This window comes from Myotis lucifugus, unplaced genomic scaffold (genome assembly GCF_000147115.1).
Source record: "Myotis lucifugus unplaced genomic scaffold, Myoluc2.0 scaffold_59, whole genome shotgun sequence".
NCBI classification, from domain to species: Eukaryota; Metazoa; Chordata; class Mammalia; order Chiroptera; family Vespertilionidae; genus Myotis; species Myotis lucifugus.
Genome location: NW_005871107.1, coordinates 3,579,136 through 3,598,251, shown reverse-complemented (window position 1 = coordinate 3,598,251; position 19,116 = coordinate 3,579,136). Strand labels below are relative to the sequence as shown.

At 36.2% G+C, this 19,116-nt stretch overlaps 1 protein-coding gene across 1 annotated transcript in view; it reads right to left on the bottom strand.

The window, feature by feature from the left end:
* RIMS1 (regulating synaptic membrane exocytosis 1) overlaps positions 1 to 2,838 on the bottom strand; it is a 160,620-nt gene extending 157,782 nt beyond the window's left edge. The window contains 1 exon segment of the mRNA XM_023754316.1: positions 2,488 to 2,838. Within this exon segment, the coding sequence (XP_023610084.1) occupies positions 2,488 to 2,587 (100 nt within the window). The 5' untranslated portion in view covers positions 2,588 to 2,838.
* Positions 2,839 to 19,116: the final 16,278 nt, after the last annotated feature.

Genomic DNA, 19,116 nt, shown 5'->3' with positions numbered 1-19,116 from the left:
TTTACTCCAGATCATGAATTACACAGAACAACAGCAATAACAACAAAATCAGTTGATTTTTAAATTATATCATTCCCCCAATTTCATCTTTATATAATCTTGTTTCCAGAAACAACAATGAACAATGATATACTTCTCTAATCCACTGGGGAATGTTATTAAACAGTAGAGGCAAACTGCTATTAGTTTGCTTTAGAAAATGAAATGACCAAATAATAATAGCCAGAATAAAAAACAATCTTTCATTTATTTAGACTAAATGCTCTATGTTTACTTAAGTCATATCTACTTATAAAAATAATTATCTGGTAAGGAAAAAATACTGAAAATGGATCATCTCATCATCACCGAATCCAATGCAAAATATCCACAAATTGAATAATTTTCCCTCTCCAAAGCAAGTTTTTCTCTCTATTTGGAATCTTTATGTTTTCTTTTCCCCAAGTATGCTTTAAAGTATCTTGAGTCAAAATTGGCCAAATTGTTGACTCAGATATAGAAAGGGATATAGAAAGGGAAATAAACATTAACTGAATCACTGTTATGTGCCAAATATTGTGCTGTGTTAATTTTATTTAACTCATTTATTTCTCACAAGCATATGACAAAATCAGTATTACTTGTCCCATGTTACAGATAGGGCTCAAAAAAGCTAATTAACTCACTCAAGGTCACATGGTTTATAAATAGCAGACATGGGATTTGGACTTGACTTTGATTTAAAAGCCCACGTAGGAGCTTTTCACTACACCATGGTAAGTAGGAGCTACTGTCATTATTTTGGTAGATTATGCAAAGTTGTGCCAGTTTTTGTTAAAGTGCTAGTGACTTGGTGTAACAAAACTATAATGATGCAGAAGAGGCTTATGATCTTCTACCCTGACTTTGCATATTTGGAGCCAATAAGGGTTCTCCAGGCCACTTTATGGGGCTGAAGTCTTATACTTGCTGAAGTTAAGTTTCTTTATGACTATGGCTCTGACATAAGACATACTAATGCCATGGTCTACAGACAGAGCTGCTGGCCCAGCAAGAGTACTGAAGAGTAATGATGAAAGGAGAGTCAAAACTTTCAACAACCAATTTCCCCAAATGGGTGCCCTGCAATTTAATTTGATTGAAATTTAAGAATCTATGGATCTTATAAGCCTGTGACAACTGAATTAAAACATTTTAGTATGCTGTGGGTGGCTAATATTGTGCCTGATTTGGAGATATCTCCTTTTTGTATGTCTTTTTCCCCCCTATTTCTCTTTTTCTCCTTTATCACCTGAAAAGGTCTTATTTCAAATTACAAGATCATTTATTATGCTATTAACCTAATGTATCCCCAATTTCATCTCATGAATTTATGTTTATTTGGTATATTTATCTTGAGTTCCCTAAAATGCCTGCATATGAGGCAACTTGTCAAATGGTAACAAACTATATTTCTAACAGAAGACACTTAATAAACCAAATAATGTCTCTGAAATGGTATACACATTTCATAATTATAGAATCAAAACAGAGATTCCATATTATAAGGAGCTAATGTTAAACTTATTTCAACATACCCTATCATTCATTTCTGGGTCCCAAATACTCTGAGATCCCATGCATAGTAATAAGTGCCATTCACTGAGGTCACTGTCCACATATCAAGCAGGGGGAAAAATAAATCCTTCTATTTCATCTATTAATTCATAAGTGTATATTAACAATATTTACTTATTTAAAACATTCCTAGCATTCTGTCCATTTTGAGTCACATGGATCTCTCCTTGGGGTTATATATTTCACAGCCTCCCACTCAGCCGTGATTTCACAGTCACTTCAAAGACCAGCAGACTGATTTCCCTTGGGAGAGAACATGTAAAACCTAACATCCATTGCAATTTGGAGCTTACTTCACGTATATTATTTGACCTTGAGGTATTGTGGTCTAAATCAAGGCCTGTTTGTGAAAAGGTTTCAGCTCTTTCCCAAGAACCCAGGATCCATTATTTTGAAAAAGCGGTACAAACTCCCTATTTTGGGACTGATTTTCCACTAATGATGATTCCAATTTGTCACTTATATCTCTCTCATACATTGACTATAAATGAAACTCATGCACAATCCAGCCACTTGCTACTGTTTTTCCTTATTTTCAGAGAACACAAACATTCTAATCTTTAAATCTTTTGTTACTGGGCTATTACACAAGAAAATACATCATAAAATCTTATAATCATCATATAGCCCTAACGATCATCTTATAATCATTAGGGCTATACGGCAAATCTAATAATATCTCTCAGGGAAAAAGACTGCAGATAAAGTTGGTAGCCGGGAACTTTGTTGAGAAAATGGGACAAAATCACTCCACACCTGACACACACAGAATGGGAACATTTGCACTGGAAAAATAGATACAGAGGGAGTGTTAAATATAGATTTGTGTCCAACTGGAAAAAAATAATCAAGTAGGATTCTCATGCCCCAAACTCATTGTCTGTTGCTTACCAGCACCTGCTCGTCGGGCCTGGATTGTTTCCTCTTCGGAATCAATAGACCTCACTTCTCCCCACCCTCCTGAAGAGACAGGTATCCCAGCTGCACCCATGACAGCAATCTTGTGGAGAAATCCCGTCTGTGGATTTTTCAGCCTTGCTTTCAAACAAACTCTAGATCTTAACTAAAAAGATTGCAAAGTGCCGCCTCCACCATCACAACAGTCATAACCCGTGGGTTAGGAGCAGCAGAAAATGAACACGGAAAGAAAATGTTGGTGTAAGCATAAGAAAGTCTCTTTGCATGACTGACTCAGGTCATTGCAGGCGCTGGGCAGTTATGCAAAGGACTGCTTGGATAAAACACCTCACACAAGCCGCGCTGGGCCTGGTGGTGTGGAGACTGGTAGCATTTACGGAGGAGAAGCATATTGGCATCTCTGTTGGGTTTTCACCAGATCCACAGGGTTCAGGAAATAAGCTCCCTGCCAGATGACACTACGCTCCTAGCCATTCCTTCTGTGTATGTATCCCCCAAATTACTCTAACCGGTGTCCTTTCTCCTGCTGTGAGCTTATTTGTGGAGAGGGCTAAATAAAGGATTTTTATGACAACAGAATGGCCATTAGCCCATAGGATTTCTTAAAACATAACTTTTCTGCTTTTGTTCAGTACTATTAAAATCAATTAAATGAGAGTTTCTTACTATTATGTCTTTCATTTGTGAAGAAAAAATGTTTTGTTTCTTCCTGAAGAAAAATTTGAAATTTAGGCTATGTTTGTAAATATTCTATATTCTTTATACAGAAACCTTTAAAGGAAGATTCCCTCTTCCTATTGCTATATTTTACTAGCAAAGACAAATATATATTTGGCTCTAGAATTTTTTCCTACAATAGTAAAACATTGCCATGAAGAGCTATACCTTGCTTTTAAATTTTAAATGAAAAGGAATTATATATTTCCTCTAGCATACTCTCTTTTGATTAAAACAAACAGGTACACGCAATTTTAACTTAAGCATATTATTCTGCAGGTAATCATTACTTTTTTGGATTTTAATACAGAGAATATTATAAATAGTAAAACAAATAATGTATGTGCATATATTCCACACTTCCCAAAGCATAATCATTGTCCTCAAAACAAATCTGAGAGGGGCCAAGACAGGTAGCCTTACAAGAGAATAAACCGTGCCCCAGCTGGTTTGCTCCGTGGTTAGAGCTTCAGCCCTCAGACTAAAGGGTCCAGGTTCAATTCGCAGTCAAGGGCTTGTACCTGGGTTGCAGGAGGCAAACCAATCAATGGGTCTCTCTCACACTGATGATTCTTTCTCTTTCTCTCTTTCCCTTTCCTCCCTTCCACTCTCTCTAAAAATCAATGGAAAAATATATCCTCTGGTGAGGATTCACCCGCTCCCTCCAAAAAAGAGAATCAACCATTTATAGAAATGGTCATGGAGTATATACCAAGATTGCCATGTCCTGGAAACTAAATTCCTAATTTGCCAATCTAAGGCTTCCACTTCACCAAACTATTATTTTCAAATTAAATTCCAGTACTAATATGACAGCCAGAAAGTAGAGATGAAACTCATTACAACCAAATGCCAATAGTGTTAATGTTGGAATTTTAATCACATACAATAGCCTGAAAATTAGTTTTATTTCTTCATAGTCCTAGTAATTGATGCAAAAAAGTCTGATTTTAAATCACAAATCTCTTACAAGTGCACTTTGAAGTAATGATCAATACTGTATTGAATTTCTAAGTTCCATATAATATCAGCCTATTAAGGAAAGAGCACTGAAATACTGTACAGTGAATGCATATATTGTTTTCCAATTCTATCCAAGAACTTTCAAAAGTAGAAAGAATCACTGGCGTGGCTTAGTGGTTGAGCATCGACCTATGAACCAGGAGGTAATGGTTCAATTCCCAGTCAGGGCACATCCTGGATTGCAGATTCTATCCCAGTGTGGTGTGTGCAGGAGGCAGCTGATCAATGATACTCCCTTATCACTGATGTTTCTATCTCTCCCTCCCTCTACCTTCCTCTCTGAAATCAATTTTTAAAATGTAGAAAAATTTCTCTACTCATCTATAGCTGACTCGTCTATGTAATTTCGTCTGCTGCTCACAGTCATATTTTAGAAAACAAGGTACACTCCACATAAACAAACACACTGAGTAATTTCAAGTAATGACGATGTCTACATTTTAAACTCCTGATGGGATGTAAATAAAGCATCTGATTCTCTATGGGGCTACAGACTAAAGACTGTTCAGGTGGAAATAACACACTGCTACTGTATTACCAGATTTATCTGCTTTGTGAGCGATACCATATCGTATTAATGTATTGGCACTTAAGAATGAATGGCAGAACTCTGGACAGAAGAAGATAAACATATTGTCTTTCAGTCTCTATGTGTGTAAATCCTATATCTTCTTAGTGAAATCAACACTCTTAATATTTACAACCAGTAATAGAATACACTATTTGTGAATGCTTATGGCAGAAACGTAAGTCCAGGGTCAATGCACCTCATCTGAGACGCTTTCATGGACTGAACCCAATCCACATAGATCTCTTCATTGCTTTTCATTTCCCTTTTCGGCTCTTAAAAGGAGAGTTATACATAGGACTTTAGTCTTTTATTTCTTGGGAGTTTCACTGATTCCTGCATTCAAGCATTCATAATTTCTTCTACCAAAAATTATGAAAATTGAATATACTAAGCATTAAAGTAAAAAAAGAAAGAGCTATACCAGGTCTCTGCCTTGAAGTTCAAATGCCATTATTATACCCTATTACAGACGAGGGAACAGGCTTAGATATGGTATGTGACATATCTAGTCAGTGGCAGAATGAGAATTTGAATGAGAATCTAATAAAAGGTCAAAGCTAATCTTGTGTTAGATCCTAACATCCTAAGTTTGGGAACTAACGTTTACCTAATATTAGGTACAACAGAGTGTTAGTGGTTCATGACTGTGGTAAATGAATCTACACCAAGTAAAATGCACAGGGTACAAGAGAATGAGGTCTTTCATGAGACTAGCTTCGCTCTGTCATGTCTTGACCTCAGAATATCAGTTTATTACAATGATAAAGCACCGTGAGAGTCATAGCCTTATACACAGACATCAGTTTCTATAACCTGCCTCTCACAAGGGCAAAACTGCCTCTCATGGCCCTGATTGTTTAACAACACAACCCCACACACATTACAAGTCTCGATTCAACCAGACACATTACTGAAGTACCACTTATCATACTTAGGGCTCTGGTCTTTTCATTTCATTTCAGGCACTTGGAGATCTCTCTCAATTATCACAAACAGATTTTTTATGCCATAAATATAAGAATACAGAAATTTATGGCCATGTGGTATTCCTTTAATCACTGTCTTGTAATAAAAAAAATTGAGCTGGCTTTAAATTTTTATGTTATAAACACTATTATAATAATAAATATTTGCCTCCATCAATCATAAGTGTTTATTATGCCAAGATACTCTTTGAGATGGAATCATGTTTCATGGACTAAACACAGATCAGTTAGTTAGAGGTAAGGATTCTGGTTATTCATAAATCTGACAACATACTCATCAATGGCTACAAACAATTTCTTATGTGGTTTCAATTCCAAACATCTGGATTGAGTTTAAGTAATTCCAATCACTACCCAACTCCAATACTCATTGAAAAATATAAGGTCTTCGATGATGATTCTTAATTTACTTCATGGTTTCCCAAAGGTTTTATTCTCTAACCTAACAAACTCATGGTTTTCCAAAGAAACAGTTCTCTGCAGCCCTGAAACCTAATTTAGAGTTTGGGAAGAATACACAAATTACATGTCCAGCTCTTTCCTTTCTGATCCCTCATCTCTCATTTCTCCCAAAATTATTTTTTGTTTTCACTGTTATTGTTGATGTTATTGATGTTGCTTTATTTCTTTTTTAAATGTAATGGCAGTTTTTCATTGTAATTCACACTATATTTTCTTCTGTGGGTAATTAAAATTTTTCTTTCATTAAAATACACACAATTATCTAGCGGTAGTAATATTGTGGTTTCCTTTTTATAGTTCAAAGAATTAATTAATGTCAAATTACTGAAAATAATCAAAGAAACAGAATTCTGAGAATAGAATTTTTGTAAGCTGTAATCACAAAAGAAACAAAGTCAATAATTTCCTATCATCCAATCTTTTCAATGATGTACCAAAATTTAGAAGAGAGGAAAAATTTCCCTTTCTCAAACTTAATTATCTTCAACCATACTTTTTGGATAGATCTTTTCTCTATACTTAAATATATAATTTATTATTTCTTTTTTGTAATTAGTTCTACAATTTTTTAAAAAAACCTCCCAATGGTGTACAAATTAATCTAAGAACTATATTTGTAGGTATATAACTGTAAATTCTCACTTTACTAAGTATAAAACAGAAAGTATAAAGTATATACTTACTAAGTATAAATGCAGGACCATGTCTCCAATTAAACTCACCATCAATTTCCTTCAGAAAAAAAAGACATAAACATGCAAACAAACCAAAGTGTCCTGTGACAGAGGAGTGGATAAAGATGTGGTACAATGGAATGAAAGGATGAAAGCACCATTTACAAAAACATGGATGGACCTTGATACTATTATGCTAAGTGAAATAAGTCAGTCAGAAAAAGCTAAGAATCATTATTTCACTTATGCATGGGATATAAAACTAAAACTCATGAACACAAACAGCAGTGTGATGGTTGTCAGAAGTAAGGGGGTGGGGGACAGAAGGGGGTCTTACTATATGGTGACAGGAGATTTGACTTTGGGTGGTGGGCACACGGTGCAATATACAGATCTTATAACATAGAAATCCACACCTGGAACCTCTATGTACATGTTGACCACTGTCACCCCAATAAGTTTAATAATAAAAAAGAGAATTATATAGATCCAGGAAAACAATGGGGGAGGAGGCAAAATTTAGTATTAGTTTTAAACCATGGCCGGAGATAGGAGAACATTTAAAGGGGTGGAACAGCAAATGTTAAATAATTGAGATGGAAAAGTATGTAGTATGCAGGAAGGGCAGGGTTTACATACTAATTAGTCAAGAAGAGCAAAGTGTTAAGAGAAGGTGAATCTGTGAATATTATAAACTGGAGCTACACTATGGGGACTGAAGGACTTGTTGCAGTTTTCGATTTAATTTTCTATGAAATGACCTAATCTGTAAGATTTTTACCACTAGCCCAACTGGAATGACCAAATGTAAGGACAGTAATAATTAGTTACATTTATGTAATACTCTAGATGCTGAGAATTACTTTCCCATTGATTGCTTCAATGTAGGCATAATTTCCCTTTCTGTTCCAGGCATTTATTTGTAAAGTCATTCTTCTGTTCCTCAATCTCCCCCCCCTCATTTGGGGCTCCCCAAGAACCACAGTCATCTGCCGAATTCACACCTGCCAGTCAGACTGAAAATTAATTCAAAGTATCTGGGATGAAATTCTAAAATATACCTGGATATATATAACTCTTTAGTCTGTCCCCAAAAGAAAAGTTGAGTCATTTGGATCATAAGGTGAATCATTTTGGATGATTTTCCCTGTCAAGAATTCCCCCAGATAAATGAGCAACATTTTTATGGGAAGCTCAGATGATTATGCAAAATAAAAAATACTCATGGAAGAAGCAACACTTCATAATTTATAAATTATGGGATTTGAAAAGTCCTGGAAGACTATCAAGCTCTGTAATTCCTAACCTTGACTATACATTGATTAAATCAGAATCCCATTTGCTGCTACATGTAATTTTTGAAAGTTCCCCAGAGAATTCTAAAGAACATCCAAGGATGAGGATCACTGATATAACCCATCCCTATTATTCTATTGCCCATGGTAACCCAGTTATTGAAAAAACTGAGATAAAAACTGCCTTGATCAGTAAGTCCCGGGCTCCTTTTCATTCACAGGTTCCATAAGCTTAGTGTTCCCAGAACATTGTGTATCTCCAGCATATCTCATTGTTCGTGCCAGCCTCTTTGACCAGACTGCCACACTGATTCTTTCTGCCCAAATTCTACCCCAGCTCTCATATGAAACCTTGCATTCCAGCTTTCCCCCTATGTCTTGTAATATGTATCATCTGTACATCCTATTTAATACTATAGAAATAAATATATCTATATTGAGCACTTACTGTGTATCAGGTACAAGATACACAGAGACATAGCACATCATCCCATTTAATTTTCACAATTAATCCATGGGATATATAAATTATTATTCCCAGATCCTAAAACAATGGAACTTGAAGTTTACAGAGGTTAAGAAACAGGCCCAATGTACTCAGTCTCTGGCTGTGACTAAATTACCTATGTTATCACGATTTTGTATATCAATCCTCTTCAAAAAGAAACTACTCAATAATATTCTTGATGATCTTAACGTTTTTCATAGATGAAAAACCATGGAGACAAATGCCAAACATTAGTATTTATCATGTGTGTATGCAAACACATAGAAACCTTGTTCTTTTTCCTTCTATGAATATTATTGATATGAACAGAATGTGCCCCCCTCCCAAACTGATATGTTGAAGTCTTCACTCCAAGTACTTCCTAATGTGACCATATTTGGAGAGAGGATCTTTAAAGGATTAATTAAATCAAAACGAGGCGATTAGGATGGTCCCTAATGTAATATGGCCGGTATCCCTTATCAGAGGAAGAAATCTGAACATAAACAGAGGAAAGACAATATGAAGGCTCAGGGATAAGATGAACATCTACAAGCCAAGGTGTGAGCTGGAACATATCCTTACCTTACGGCACTCAGAGAAAACCAACCCTGCCAACATCTTGATGTTGGAGTTCTAGCCTCCAGAACTATGAGAAAATAAATTTCTGTTGTTTAGTCCACCCAGTCTGGGGTACCTTGCCATAGTAGCCCTAGGACACTGTTCTCATCTTGTACGCACCAGGTTCGGAAGAGTTAACTAGAATCGAAATTGGATTTGCTCTTTGGCATGGATCAAGTCCTTTTAAAAAACCCAACTGAAGAAGTTCAGCTCAATAGGTAGAACAAGACACTCAAAGAAGATAGCTCAAGGCAATAGCTTTTAAATCCAGAACAGCAGTAAGAATCAGAGATACCCCAAAATATATGAAGAAGAATGATATAGACAGTATACCTGGATTTCCAACACTGCAGTTGGTATTCGGGGAGTCGTTATGTAGGGATCCAGGTTCTAATTCCTGCACAGAGATTGGTGAGGGCAAGGCAACGTTTTAATTGAAAAAAGGGACTTGGGTGACAGAACTGGACTTAGTCATAAGGATCCAGGGACAGAGATCTCACAGCCAAAAGGAAGCACAAATCTGGGGCCTGGTCTGAGGACCCTATTAGAAGCCAGATTGTTAGGATTGGGCCTAGACTGCAGACAGAACAAGTAGCAGGACTGACTAAACACTAGTCCTCAGAGGGTCTGGTGGCAGCAGGGGACAGAACGTGTCGCAACCTCTACCAGCTGCAAAGAGAAAATGACTTCAGGGGCAGAGAATCAGGCAGAAACTAACACCCATAATGTCTCTTCTCTGTTCTATCGTGTGTGAAAGGAGAGATTTTTTGTTTGCTTCTAAAGTCTCTCCAAGGTCTAAGTTTCTGTTATTCTGTTAAATTGAACCAAAAGTAAGAACAACCTTTTCATTCACAGGATAAAATGGGTCAAAAACACTGCAGTATGATTCTGCATTTTAAAAGGATACTGAAGAACAACTTACTGAGATAAAATAGGTGGCATTGAAATCTTCAATATTAAGTATTTTTCTAAATGCACTTTGAAGCATAACTGTTTCCCCTTAAAATGATCTTTAGTTATACATCCTCTAAAACATTTTTATTAAAATTGTAAGCATATATTACATATAAAATCACATGATTATTTTTGAAAAGGCAGCCCAGATTTTAATTTAGTTTCTCTTGATCCAAAAATAGGAATTTATTTCAGATGTAACTTAATGACTAATATTTCTAGCTATGGATTAACTTAGGAGAAATATTATTGGATATAATCATGTTAGATTTACATACTTAATTTCTCTTCTTTTTATAGAACTATATTTTAGACATAACTCCTGTTTTAGAATCAAGATTTTTGAGTCGTTTATATGTTAGGCAGAAACTGTAACCCTGAAAAAGTCAGCTTCTCAACATAATGATATCCAAAATTTTCTTAATGCATATTCTTAGAAATTAGGAATTAGTATATTAGTACAGATCACACACACACACACACACACACATACACACACACACACACACAGTTATAAGTGTCTTCTAAATCTCTTCCTAAGATTTAAATTGCACATATGATTAAAACAACTAATGTCCATTCCATATCTACTGTACAAAGTAGTTCTCCAACTCCCACTAAGGCATTTAAACTGAAGCAGCTAAAACCCTAAGCCATGCCTTGAAAAGGATAATTAAACGTAGCTTTCCCCCAGCAATGCAAAACAATCTCCCTTCTCTTTTATGTCTCCTCTCATCTCTGTTTTTTGTAATAGCAAAGAAAATCAAGCCAGGTAGAACTGTTGGGCATTTGTGATAAATGTCAACCTCACCAACTACCGGTACAGCAATCTCATTCCTCTTCATAAATTAAGAGAGCAAATTAAGAAAGAAACTAGAGAAATCATTTAATTAAAGGTTAAGAACGGGAGGTAGAGGTCTGTAATTTTGTTCACCAGCCTCTATGTGAAATGGGACAGGGCAGAAGTATATAAAAGGAGAACAAAAGAAATTGGGTGGGCTCTTCTGAGAGAGCTACTAAGGGCAGGGACTATGTTTAAGTCAGTGTATTCCCAAGCCTATCATATAGCAGAAATCAATGAAAGATTAATGCATAAGAGGTAAAGGAGAAGCCAATGCCGTTACAGTTCTATATGGAACCATGCTGTTTTGAGTGTCTGCAGCTAAAATGACAGTTATGAAAGGCCCCAAAAGACATCCAAACTGGCTACTTGTAACTTAATAAAGGGGATGTTCATAGCGATTTTTTTGTTTTCTGATTTTAATAGATATCAAATTAATGTATGCACAGGATGAAAACAAAAGTAAGGGCTTGGGATGTAGTGCCAACAATTCATTTCCCCTTATGTCCCCACTTCCCAACCTTATTTGTAAATATTTATTTTTTTAGTTCTTCTCATGGGGAGCACTTTAATTTGTAAAAAATTTACCTTTATATGTTGACTGGTTTATTTGGGTTGTTATCCATTGGTTTTCTAATTTTAAGATATTATCTAAGGTTAAAAACTAATTAAAGAAGAAACTTCAGATCACTTTATTTACATCCTTTGCTTTCAAAAACTAATAGTTATATTTCTCTTTTTATAGTTCTATATTTAAATGCAGTTGATCCTCTATTTATTGTCTTAAAATTTGAAGATATTTTAACTCTTAAACATTTTAGATGAGAATATTCATGTGCTTACCTCCCTCTCTCCCAATCCTTTCATCCCCCATATAAGTCAGTTTCCATTTATTTTGACATGAACAAAATATATTCAATTGTGTAAACAAATATAAGTGTAGAAATAGGGAAGGGTGTTTTTCTAAAAACTGAAAACCAGTAAGTGGTATTTACAATATTATTACATGTAAATACTCCAGAGCCAAGTAAAAAACCAATAATGTGAAGAGGTTAAATTTCCGAACTATCTGGGTTCCTGTTCACTCAGAAGCAAATGTTCCTAAATTAACAGTCAACTAGGCTGTATCAATTAATAAAATCACATTTTTCTTTGCCTCATATTTGAATAATGATTTACCTTACCAGTTCCCCCTCCCCCTCAGTGTTTGATTGTTCCTTTTTAGTGGTGAAAAAAGAGACCGCCTTTCTTTACCAGGTCAATAATGTCATATAACTTAGTCATTAGATATTTATTGCAATCTATGGCATTCTTCTTAATATAAAGATATTCTTTGGAGCCTCCTAGAAATGACCTTCCGTTTTAATTCGGACAAATTGCTTTCTGCACATAATGTCATTCAGTGTTTTCTTGGCCTTGTAATCCCAGGTTAGCTCCACTATTTCTTGTTTCTCATATGCTTTATTTTCATGATTATCATTCTTTTTCTTGAGTGCATACATCTTTAAATAATTTTCTCAGAAATAGATAGCTAAGTAGGTTTTCTGAGACCTGGAGTTGATTGATGGTTACATGTGCATAGAATCGCAGTTTTAAAATGGGCTTGCTCTGAACTTTGAAGGCACTGATCAGTAGTAGTCTAAAATCCTTTGCTGATTAGGTGCAAAGGCAGTTTAACTCTTACTATTTTGCATCTGATAAGGTTTATTTTTTAACTTCCAAAAGCTTATATTTTTTCCCTTTCTTCTTGGCATAATTAAGGGTGTTGAAATTCCTGTTTCACAATTTTGAACTCTGGACTCATCCTCTGGGCATCCCAAGTATTATACAGGCTTCCTTATAGATCAGTCTCATGGTTGCCTTCTGGATCCAAGGGAGTTTAGAGGCTTAATATTAGCTTTTATTTCAATGTCTCAGATTAGGTTATTTTACTTCCTGGTTAGGAAAATTAACTCCTACCAGCAGGCACACTTGTGATCTCGATTCCAGTCATGTGGTCTTGCATTTTGTCCAAGTATCTGTGTCCAAGCGCTTCGGTGCTATGGGTTTTGGTACTCAAAGCTTTTCCTTTAATCTTGGTTATTAACCTTAATAATTCAAAAGAATTTACAAAGAATATCTGTGCGTTTGAGTGGGGAAGGTGCCCTGAAAATGGGGGTAGGCATCTCAGGATGTACCAAACTGGACCAAGAGTTAGGATTTTGTTCTGTTTGTTCTCAAAGCACACTGCTTCTCTTGAATTCTCTCTTCTAGCATCAATGTGTTTACTTGTTTACATCTTTTTTAGTTCATTCTGCTTCAATTCATATTTTGTGGCCTTTGTTGTTCATTCAATTTAAGATTGTACTTCCAGAGCCCCAATACTTTGAGTTTAATGACAAAGAAGAATACAAAGCGTTACATGAACAAGTTACCCTTGCAATATGATTATTGCAAGAGTTCCCAACTCTTATTCCTGACTTCCTAATGTTTACCTTGTCAGGTACCCAAACTGAATCACATGAGTCTGTCTCTGTCTTTAAGAGGAGAATTCACACCTGTTATTACTCACTCATTTTTTTATAACCTCGAGAGTATCATTTCTTACCAGTAATCCAGATCACATGCTCCTAAAAGGACTACTGAGCACTGCCTAATAGTAACAGCTACAAACAAACCAATTAGCCCTTGCTCTACAAGTGGACCTAAGAAGACACTCGTGGAGTTCTTTCAAAGTTCAGTCATATAATTTGTGTTGTATTTTCTCAGTTTACACCAAGTCAGCAAGAAGAAGAGGATTGAAAATGAAGGATGTCCTATAATCCAACACCAGACTCTTCTTCCAACTTGTTTTGTCTGAGGGTTTATACTTTAAGTTCCTTGCAATTTTAAGGGACTTACTCATCTGCTCAAGCAGCAATGCTTCTATGTTTCTTCTCATAACTGGCAGAATTTCTTTCTCTCATCCACATTGGCACTAACTTGTCTCTTCTTTATTCTTAGGCCTAATTACTCAACTCCTTAGGGGCACAAATCTTCACTAGAATTTCTCCGAATGAATTATATTACAAATTTCACTTAAAATTCAACTGCTATCTTGCCCCACCGGTGTGGTTCAAGGTTGAGCATCAATCTATGAACCAGGAGGTCTGGTTTGATTCCCAGACAGGGCACATGCCCGGTTGTGGGCTTGATCCCCAGCAGGGGGTGTGCAGGTGGCAGATGATCAATGATTATCTCTCTTCATTGATGTTTCTATCTCTCCCTCTCCCTTCCTCTCTGAAGTCAATAAAAAAAATCTTAAAAATTCAACTTCTAACTTATAAGCAAGATTAAATTCACTGTTTTTCTTCTGTATAGAAAAATTTATCTGAGTTATTATTTATAAGCTATGAGACAAGAGATGCTCATTTTTTTTTCAGTTAGCAAAAGTAATATGAATAGCATTCATGTTGAAAACATATGGCAGTTGACCTCAGTTTTTATATAAACCCATTAGATCAGCGGTTCTCAACCTGTGGGTCGCGACCCCTTTGGGGGTGAACGACCCTTTCACATGGGTCGCCTAAGACCATTGGAAAACACATATATAATTACATATTGTTTTGTGATTAATCACTATGCTTTAATTATGTTCAACTTGTAACAATGAAATTGGGGGTCACCACAACATGAGGAACTGTATTAAAGGGTCACGGCATTAGGAAGGTTGAGAACCACTGCATTAGATAGATCTCACTTATAATCTCTGTGTGGGTGTTGCGTGTGTGTGTGTGTGTGGGGGGGGGGAGTTGAATTACAGTATATGTAAAAGATTATATTCAATATAAATGTTGGGCTATCTTTCAGATATCATTTGATCAGCGTATCTTTTTATTGAATGATTGGACATATAGCAAAATTATATCAATGTATCCTGAAGAAATGTCCCTTTGAAGTGTCTATTTAGCACTATTACAGATGTCCCCATCCCCCCTTAAAATGTATTTCACTATGTAATTATTCTTTATTGCTTATTTCTCTCAACACAATGTAAGCTCCAGACAGCATAGTGCATATCCCTTTTTTTAAACCTCAGTTTATCTACCAAAAGTGCTAAATACATATTTGCTAATAAATTTACAAACCACCTCAGTATGATAATATGAATTACAAGAATAATACATATATATTAAGTAGTTAACTTATAACAGTGCTATAATCTGAATGTTTGTCTTCCTCCCCCCCCAAATCCATAGGTTGAAGATGGTATTAGAGGTGGGGGCCTTGGATTTGAGGGTGGAGCCTTCATAAATGAGATTAACAGTCTTAGAAAAGAGACCTCACAGAGCTTCCCAGCCCCTTCCACCATGTGAGGACATATCATGGCGGTTCCAACTATGAACCAAGAAGAGGTCCTTCAACAGAACCTGACCATACTGGCACACTGATCTTGGAATTCCCAGCCTGCAGAATGGTGAAAAGTAAATTTCTGCTCTTTATAAGCTACCCAGTCTATGGCATTTTGTTATAGCAATCTGAACATACTAAGAGAGGGAGACACTGTGTTAAATGTTTAATTTATATGTGTGACTGATGAACTGTACAAGAAAATGCATGGGATATAATAAAAATGTTACTTTAATTTCTGTCTCCAACTGCTCTTTAAGTTTTATTCCATGGTAATACTCTTCCCATGACCCTGAAACTCACAAGATAGCATCTACTCTTTTCCTAAGAAATCTCTTCCCAAATCATTCTTCCCCTTCTCACCACATTGGAGCCTACAAGACATAAAAACATTTTTAATGTTTTCTTTGTATACTAATGTATTGGTGATTATCTCAGACTCATTGTGGTATTAGATGTCGATGGTATAGGAGCCACAGGCAAAATCAATACAGGAAGAATACTATTGCATCCTATTTTATATGCATCATCTAATTTAAACCACTCACAATTTTATCAGATTTATGGAGGTTAAGTAACTTATGCAGAGTCAAGGGTGCTAGATATTATTATAATGGTGGAATTTCGTAATAAAGTCATTAATAGATATTACATATTGATAAAAATACATTCCTTTTAGCTAATGTTTCATTTTGTAAATGGTTTGGAATCGGTTAAAATGCTAGAATAGGACATCTACTTTGGAGAAAACTCAATACATTAATTAAGAATATTAATTATAAGTTGAGAAAAGGAGGCATCTCTATCAGATAATGGTACATGTGATGCCCCTGCGTTCTCCGATGAAGATATTTAAGCCCAACTTCAGAGGTGTATATATCCTGAGTGGTCATCCAAGTTCCCAGAATGATTATTCCCAAGGAGGAGAGTGTAGAGGCAGTAAGTTCCTGACATTATACCAGCTCCATCCCTCCAATTACCCATGCCACCAGTCATGTTTTCTCCCATAATATGTTGTTATTGGAAATAATATTGAGATTCAACACTGTCTGATTCCATAGTCGTCGTGATTCATTACACATGTTTGGTAAGAGCTAGTATACAGTCCTTTCTTTAAGAAATGGGAAAGTATTACACACACACATACATATATATATCCTGCTCACCAATTGAGACATCCATTACTTAACACTTACTTTATCACTTCAGGGGGGAAAATATGTGTTTACAAGAATATTAAGGCACAAAAGGCAGCAAGGGTCTACTCGCAGCTGACTTTTCAAAAGCCCACAGACAATATGCTTAAACATAGGCATAATGACTTACCATTCAAATGACTTACCATTCAGAAGGATGACTTTTTAAATCAATGTAGCATATTAATGCCTTTAATACTAAATCCCAGCATTGTTTACTTAACACTATCTTGTGAACCAGCCATAATAATCTCCAGCACCCTGTGAACCTGCACAAGTTACCTAACCTCTATTTTATACATATTTAATTATATCTATGTATGTGTTTATACATACATATGCACACGCTATATATGTATATATACAGTATATATTGAGTATCCCCAAAAATGTATACACATACTTTGAATAATTATAAAGGTAGTGTTTAGTAAAATACAATCCATTTTCAAAATTGAGCTATCAGCTGTTAAAGTGCATATATATATATATATATATATATATATATATATTTATAGAAAGAGAGAGAGAGAGCACTTCCATGTAGTTGAGAGATAGAGAAGTTGAGGAAGAAAAGTGATACTTTTATCAAATTATAATATTTAGTACATAATATAGCAATTATAAAGTAAATCAAAAACTATGTAAATAGTCATCCCAAAATATAAATTAAATACGACACATACAAGGACCCCAACACTACAATGAGAATGATGACCCCCACCATTAAATTCAGGACTGTGGCCGGTTTAAATGGGAGTGAATATTCAAAACAAGCATACATTTTTAATGATCAATTGACGTATTTTCTAAACCAGTGTTATCTAAGTAGGAGTGAGGGTGGGAAGAGTTTAACAAAATAACTTATATGCATATTTGCATAACCCAAGGACACAGACAATAGTGCCATGAAGATGGAGGTGGGGTGGGAGCTGAGGAGTGGAGCGGGTTAATAGGGGTGAAAAAGAGGGACACCTGTAATACTTTCAACATTAAATATTTTAAAAATAAAGAAACTTTCTCTGATGAACGTTCTTGAACACTTGCAATGTGGCTAGTGCAAATGGGTAAGTTAATTATTTTTATGTCTATTTAATTTTAATTAAAATAGCTACATGCAGTTATGGTATTGTAGAATGAAGGTTTAGCCAGTGGCTCTCAACCTTCCTAATGCCGCGACCCTTTAACACAGTTCCTCATGTTGTGGTGACCCCCAATTTCATTGTTACAAATTGAATGTAATTAAAGCACAGTGATTAATCACAAAAACAATATGTAATTATTTATGTGTTTTCTGATGGTCTTAGGCGACCCCCAAAGGGTCGCGACCCACAAAGGGTCGCGACCCACATGTTGAGAACCGCTGGTTTAGACAGAAAAAAGGCAGCCTATCACTCAATGTTCCAAAATCTTCCTCAATGTAATAGGTAAAACGAACTTCGTATTCCAAAGTTACTGTAAATCCGAAGCACAATATATAACATTTCCATGATACAATCTTTGTGAAGAAATTTCTTTTGAAACTTGAAAAATACTACCCCACTGAAGTCTTTCTTTTTAAAGGTACACTTCCACTTATCAGGCACAGTTTTGGTTTTCTAGAAAAGAATCAATTTTTCCCAAATAAATCCAACCCAAAATAATAACCTAAAAACATAAGACATTATGGAAGGTCACAGAATGACAGGCACCAAAATCATTAAGAACTCTTATAACCCAAATCTGGAGCTTCTGGTTGTTTTAAAATCTCATCAAAAACAAACAACAACAACAAAAAACTAAAACTTTCTATTCACTGAGATAGAAACTGTGAGCTTCCCAAGCCATACCTTTTCCCCTTCCACTTTGAGATATTTTTCTCCACTTCCATTGAGATATAATTGATCTCTAGCTCTGTACAAGTTTAAGGCATACCGCATAAGGGGCTGACATACCTATACTGAGAAATGGTTATTACCGTAAGTTAGTTAACATCCATCTCATCTAATTACAAACAAATGTGTTTCCCTTGTGATCTCAACTTTCAGCAACTTTCCATCATACCATACGGTCCATGAGAAGCCACACTGCTAAACCTGGCATAGGTACACCCCCAGCTCAGCCCACAGGCACCTCTGCTCCACCCCGCACCCCCGCCCTGCACGCGCTCACGCCTCGGATCCCCGCACGCGTCCCGCGCGCCGCCCCGCCCCTGACCTTTCTCGCTGACGCTCTCGCTCTCCAGCTCCACGTCCTCGCAGCTGGTGTACTCCGGCGTGGACACGCCCCTCCCTCCTCCGAGCTGCTCACCGACATCTTGCCGCTTCTTGCCGCCCCTCTTGGGCCGGTGCGGCTTGGGGCGGGGACGGCCGCACCGACTCGGACCTGGATCAGAAAAAGCAAGGCCGTCGGGGAGCATGGGCTTCGT